Source organism: Rhinolophus ferrumequinum, chromosome 28, assembly GCF_004115265.2.
Source record: "Rhinolophus ferrumequinum isolate MPI-CBG mRhiFer1 chromosome 28, mRhiFer1_v1.p, whole genome shotgun sequence".
NCBI lineage: Eukaryota > Metazoa > Chordata > Mammalia > Chiroptera > Rhinolophidae > Rhinolophus > Rhinolophus ferrumequinum.
The window spans coordinates 11,175,332-11,182,195 of record NC_046311.1 but is presented as its reverse complement, the minus strand read 5'-3'; the positions used below and the strand labels follow the sequence as shown (position 1 = coordinate 11,182,195).

General features: G+C 48.4%; 1 protein-coding gene across 9 annotated transcripts in view; it reads left to right on the top strand.

Moving 5' to 3' along the window:
• The first annotated feature begins 4,491 nt into the window (after window positions 1–4,491).
• The window catches only part of FAM169BP (Protein FAM169B), a 60,243-nt gene continuing 57,870 nt past the window's right edge, over window positions 4,492–6,864 (top strand). For 5 of the 9 annotated variants that reach the window (XM_033100342.1, XM_033100335.1, XM_033100339.1 and 2 more), the window contains exon 1: window positions 4,599–5,241. In XM_033100342.1, coding sequence (XP_032956233.1) covers window positions 5,211–5,241 — 31 coding nt within the window. In that variant the 5' untranslated portion in view covers window positions 4,599–5,210. The other 4 variants (XM_033100340.1, XM_033100336.1, XM_033100343.1 and 1 more) reach the window with 4 other exon arrangements.

Sequence of the window (6,864 nt, the reverse complement as noted above, 5' to 3'; positions counted from 1 at the left end):
GATGCTGCTTCTGGTGACGAAGCTGCCGTTTTTATTTTTCCCCCCAAGATTTGACATGAGCCCTTCATATTTCACTTAAACTGGAATGGGTCCTGGAGTTTTCACGTTCCCCAAATTCACTTACTTACTTTTGTCCTAAAAGTCCCTCTAATTTGGCAATTAATGAAAAAGAAAATGAGAGAGAGAACATATTTTTACTTAGCCACAGTGACATGGCTACAATTGGATTCCTCCCCACCCAGAAAAAACACACACATATTCTGAGTCTCTGAAATGAAAATGAGGCAGAGCAGGATGGATTTTGAGATCTGACAATCTGCACTTTTATTTCTCTTTCCAGTATAAAAACAATTGCTGATGTCAAATACAATCTTTAGACTGATGAAATACAGTAAGCCTGAGAACGAATAAAGCAGCTAGAGAGTGATGTTTTATTTAGCAGAAAGCACCATGATCTTCCTTACAAGTGAGATTCCCGGGAGGAGAATACTTGTAATCACATTTGACTCTGGGATGAAGAGGGCAAGGTGTAACCCTCTCTCGGTGAACCAGAAAGCAAGCCACAGTGCGCACGTGTTCTCACCGGGGACGACACACGTGGGTTGCCAAGATTTCAGTATCCCAAGACCTAAAATATTTCGCGTTTTGAACCAAACATAGAACTTTGTGGGATTTGTTTTAAACGTCTCATTGGCAAGTTGTGACTTCCTGCTTAAGCAAGAAAAAAGATTAAAAGGGTTTGTGTATTGCCCCTGACACAAACAGCGCTCTTACAACACGTTTTGTGTGCCGCACATGAGTGAAATTTACTCAGACTGGTCAAATTCCTCTTGGAAGGTGGAGCAGTAAATCAATCAGCAAGAAGCACTGGCAATTAAAACAATAATAAAAATAATAATAACTAATACAAGTTCTCCTCTGTGTCAGATTAGCTACTCTTCTCTACCATAAAACATAAAACTCAGGCCACACTGCCTCTTGTCAAAGCACTAACAGATTCTCCAAAAATGTCACTATACCATGGTAGCCTTTGGGGACTCACTCTCCCTTATTCCTTTGCCATGTCAGCGTAATCCTCCAACAGAGGCCAGCGCACAATTTCTGTAAAGGGCTAGATAGTAGATACTTTAGGCTTTGCGGGCCACGTGGTCTCTGTTGCAACTGTTCAACTCTTTTGTAGTGTGAAAGCTGCCCTTGATGATATGCAAACGATGGGCGTGGTTGTTTCAGTAGTTATTAATGGATGCAGAATTTTGAATTTCATGTAATGCTCATGTGTCACAAATGGCTTTTTTTATGCTTCTTTCACTTTTTTTTCCAGCTATTTACAAATGTAAAAACTATTCTTAGCTCACGGGCTGTCCAAAAATAGGCTGTAGTGTGCCAAAGCCTGCACCAGAATACAATTTTTCTTCTGTAGGGCACTAGATACGGCTTGGTGATAGAGGGGCTCAGAACGAGTCACCCCAAGGTGTGGCTCTGTGGTATTTGGATTGACTAGAGCTGAAGGCAGCCGGAACCCTGCAGGCTCAAGAGAAACTTCTGCCCCTACCCCTTGCCTAGAAGAATTTGATGAGGGGTCTTGCCCATAATAAAAGCTAATCAGAGACAACCTTTTTTTACCTATCCATACAGCAGGGCAGACTTCTAATTACTGAACCTCTGCTCTTTTTATAGTCCCGCAGCGACCTTCCTCCCCTCTGAAGTCCCAAGGTGATCCCCAGCTCAGAATGTCATACACACCTCATTTTCCCCTTTCTGTCTTTGAACCTCTCATGTAACATGGGGTCTCTGACTCTCTATGTATGTGGGGTTTGGTCCTTTTCTCTTGGTAATCTACCTTATGTCTATTTGATTAATAAATCAAATAGCTGAAAGTTTCTTTCTTCCTCGCAATGATAAAGTGACCTTATGATATACACGCAAAAATTTTATGTTTAATGAGTAATCGATTATGATGAAAATCAAAATGAGGATGAAGTTATTATGATTTTTCCTAGTCTGGAATTAGCTCACTTGAAGCAGTTACCAGGTAATACTGTTTTTCACCTGTGGACATGTAATTGCAGGTTGTCTCAGGGCGGGTTTTGCTCCAATACCCAGGTAAAGAGGGACCCTGAAACTACACTTCATCTTTTTGGAGATTTCAGGCACCATAGATTCATGTTTTTAACCTTTCCCCTAAAGGACAGTTCTCAGATGCTTTGGGCGTTTACTTATTTAAAAATTAAAAATTTGAGACTTTTATAATATTCTGAAACAACCATTTAAAAACGTCTTAAAACAATTGGGGAATCAGTGTTTTAGAGACCATATTACAATGCTGGAATTAGCTTCAGCATTCCATGGAAAACTGGTATAGAAGACCAGTTCCTTCACCTAGGAATTATGAAACAATAGCTTGAAAATCAGTGTTTAAAAATTTCTAGTATTTTTCAGTGATACATCATAAGGTAATATTTTCCCTGTATTTTATAGGAGAAAGGCATGCCTGTGTTTTTCTTCTGTCTTCTATTTTTTCCTGTTGATTTTTGCTAAGCCTTGATTTTTTTTTTTTAAGGACTACATCTCCTTGACTGAAAATTAACAACTGTTGCAATAGGAATTTGTTTCCTTCTTAAAATCCAGTAGCTTGCTAACTCTATAGTCTAAATACGGGATTTTTCTTTCAAATTTCACAAATACCTTGGGAATGGCTAGAACAGTTGTGTTCTTACCACCGAGGAAATTCCTGTGTAGATAAAAGAGGCCAGATGGACGACGGAACAGGGTGCTCACCGACCTCCTGGAGCGAAAGAGAAGGCCATACTGGAAACACGCTTCAGAGTTTCGTGGGCCCATTATTTTTCGGCATACATATATAGGTATTAGTCAAGAGCAATTTTAGTGTCCGAAGTGAGTGCTAAGCGGCTTGGTAGGTTTGAGGGAGGTTTAGAAATCCAACAACTTATCTTCAGACAATCTGATTGTCTACTTAGAAAACCTGTGATAATTGCCTTTAAAACTATTGGATCTCATCAAAGTGGCTGGATCTGAGACTGACATATACGCAAGCCAATAGTTTTCTTATATACCGGTAATAACCAATTAGAAAATGGAATTGGGGAAAAGAAATTGCCCATTCAGAACAGCCAACAAATATCAGAAATGTGTAGGAGTAAACCTAGCAAGAAATGTATTGGGTCTCTTTGTAAGAACTATAGAAATTGAGCCAAAAAACACACAAACAAAACCCATAAAAGACCTAAATAAACCTAAGTGTGCTTATGTTCTTTGATGGGAAGACTCAAATCTTTAAAGATATTATTAGTGCTATGCAATTTGATGTTCAAGCTCACGTGCTATTTCCTTAACGCGTTGGTTCAAATATTTGACAAGGAGGGGCTTGTCCTTCCAGATGTCCAAACACATGATAAAACTGTGGTAATTAGTGTGATGTTGTTGACATAGTAAAAGAGTCAATAAAACAAGAGCCAGAATGTCATCACTGTAGGAAATGAAATCTCCGACTTCCAAGAGGTGCCTCAAGGGTGTCTGTAAGGGGAATCCCCAGTACCAGGATGTGGTAAGGGCCCCCAGCAGCCTTGTGCAGTGGCAGCAGAAAGGGGGGGGTGCCCCTGGTCCTCCCCAGGTCAGAGCAGCTGGGAGGCTCCCGTAGGACACTGTTTGCTGGGGTGGAAAGACGGGGCACACAGGTGGGGTGAGAGTGGGGGGCCAGGCAGGTGGACGATGCACCTGAGGGGACCAGTCCAGAAGCACCGACTGCAGGGCTGCCAGCCAAAGAGGGGCGGCGCCAGCTGGCTGACCACAGGCCTTTGGGGTCCACGGCTGGTGGCATTTTAGAGCCACCCCTGTAAGAAAACACCTTGAAACAAGCCAAAGAAATGTGTACTAGAGAACAGTTGCCTCTCATTGAATTTTGCTATTTCAAGTAGTTATCAGGCACAGCAGACACGGGACCGTTGTCAGGCGCACACAGAAAAGACTCTGGGACGGGCAGTAAAGATTAGCGGGTGGCCCGCATTGTGTGCCACTCAACTTTCATTTTTCACCTGCGAAAAAGTTCACATTTCCACTGTGTACATCTTCAAAAGGGGATAATGCGGAAGTGTCCTGTCCATAGAAACAGAAATAGAAGGAAGTGGGAAAGGGCACGGGAAGGGGGCTGCGAAGCCCAGGCCCACGACAAGGGCGAGGGGTGGGGGCGCCAACAGGTTCCCTTTCCAAAGAATGAAGGGGAATGTAATACTCCTTGGAGGTGGCGAGCCTGCTTTGCAAACTGTGTAGGGAGCCGGGGTCCCCACGGGAAGGGCACGGGGGCGGCCCCGGGGGGAGGGACAGGGACAGCCCCCGGGGGAGGCAGCGTGGGGTAGGGGCGAGGGCAGCCCGGAGGCAGGAGCCGGGGCTGCGCCCGGGGCGGAGGCGGGGCCGCGGGGGGGCGGAGACCGGGAGGTGAGACTGGGCAGCCGGGGGCGGGCGGGCGCGGGGCGGCGCGCGGGGGCATGGAGGCCGCAGGTAAGGGGAGCCGGCCCGCGCGCCTCGCTCGCCGCCCCACAGCCCCTCCCAGCGGGTCGGGTTTCGGTGGCTGGGCTGGCGGGGCGCTCGGGGCCCCGCGCTGCAGACGGAGCTGGTAACCAGCGCGCCGCGCGCGGCCGGGGACACTTTCCCCGAGTCGGCGCCAGGGCTCAGCGAGCCGCGCACCTGTCGCCGCCGGGGAACGAGATGGGCTGGCGGGCGGGCGGCCCGGGACGTCGGCTGGGGGTCTGGTGGGGCTCCGGCGCTCACCGCCGCCCCCGAGGGGTGTCGGTCCCGACTCTGCCTCCGTCCCCGGGGCCACCTGGTGGCGGGACCGCGGCCCTGGGCTTGGCGAGCTCCCTGCCTCAGTGGACTTGTCTGTGAAATGGGAACCGCACAGTGCGGGGGAGGCGGACGGGGAGTCAATACAGCAGCTCGGGTTCCAGCGGGCGCCCCTGCCGCCCCCCTCCAGGACTGCCAGTTCCGCCTGGGCACCGTGCTCCGTGCGGGTGGGGGCCCAGGCCCAGCAGGACGACCGGTCCCGGGAGCCTGGGTTTCAGGGCGCGCCCCAGAGCCCACAATTTCCCGGGCCCCACGTGGGGCCATGCCGGGCCCTCTCTCGCGAGAGAAAACACAAGTGGGACAAGTCGGCAAAGGAGATAGTGTTTACATGGAAGCCGGCTCAGGAGTGTTGGATGCTGAGAAGGCGGGGGCACCGAGGTTTGTGTAAGTGCGCTCTGTGGTGGGGGGACAACTACACGCCATGTCCTGAGGACACGTGTCTCAGAACACCTCTCCGTGGTTAAGCGCGCTGACTGCAGCTGGTCCTCGAATAAAAACACCTGTAGTTTCATTGTAACACTGCTCAGAAGCCTGGCAGCCTCACTCTTGTTATGTCAATTAGCCTGTGGCAACACTGGTTTCATCATCCATGGCTTTGCTGAAAGTCAAGGAACCTGTGACGACCCGACTGGTGAGGACTTTCTTTTCACCTGCATTTGAAAGCCCTGTGACACTGAGTCGTTTTCCCCGATTGCAAGTGAGTGAGTTACGGAGGGAAGGTAGCAAAATGTATGAATTACTGTTATAGTCCTCGTGAAAGTTTTCATTGGTCTAGAGAGTGAGAGAGTTTTGTCTCTCTTTTTAGAGGGGGAGATCCCGTTTCGTTTTGGGCTTTTTTTATGTGGTCCTTTCTGGAATGTTGGTCGTCCTGGCTGTGGATAGTGCATGCTGTTGCCGGTTCATGTTTAAGAACTGGGGCAAGAAAAAAAGTGGCCTGCTCTTTTGATCTTATTTCCTTCCTGTGCAAAATTGAGATTTTGCCCACTTGGGGACTTACTGTACGGAAATAGCTCGGAAGTTTTAACACTGAGCGCATGGCACGTTTGTGCAGAGTTGCTCCAGCCGTGCTGTCTTCAACCTTTCCTTGTGCCTCCCAGCGAGCGAGCGAGCGAGCGAGTGGTACCATGAGTTAGAGAATTCCTGCCAACCATTGCCTTGGAGCTCTGCACCGTGTACCCACCCTCACTCCACTTTAATGGGAAAAATAATGGTTAATTTCAATCTTCTGGAAAAGTGTATTGGCCTAAACGGTTTGAGGATTTTCCTCTATTTGTGTCAGCGTTTGCCGCGGCTTTCATGGTTGCTGATGGCCCTGATGACACAGCAGTTGCCTGTTAATCATTTCCACGTGTCCTAGACCCTAATGGACAGGGGGCTTTGATAGCCTGTTTCCAGAAGGGGTTTGAGCAAATCACGTCTACGTGAGAATCCTTTCTCCTTTAGCAAGGAAGCGTTAAACTAAGACCTGTGCTTTCAGCTAAGGCCGTATCCAGTCCCTACTTAGCTCTGGCCCTAAATGTAGGGAGGAGGGCTGTCACATTCCCATGGGAGTTGTGTTCTGTATCTAGATGCGGCTTCTCAATATGGGTGTGTCTGGTGGGGGGTATTATCCATGGGGCCTTGGAGGTACCCCCAATAATTCAAGTCATGCCTCAGGGCCACACGCATTCTCCCCCTGCCCTCCCTTCTGGGAACGTGTATGTGTTTTTAATTTCCCTGATGCTGAAGACCGTCCTAGGTTCCACCAGCCCGTCTGTTGCAGTCATTTCAGCTTGGAGCACAGAGGAAAGGAAACAGAAAGCCAGACGGTCCTGTTCCGTTACTCCCCTCATCCTTCACCTTGAACTTCCCTCATCTGAAAAATAAAGGACTTGAGCTGCTTTGAAAGGATTGGCTGAGACCCTGCTAGGCCCATCCTAGACAGAGAAGACCATTTGTTTGTCCCCCCTTCTGTTTACACACAGAATTGAAGTATTTGTGAGAATTACTTATTTTATACTCTCCATT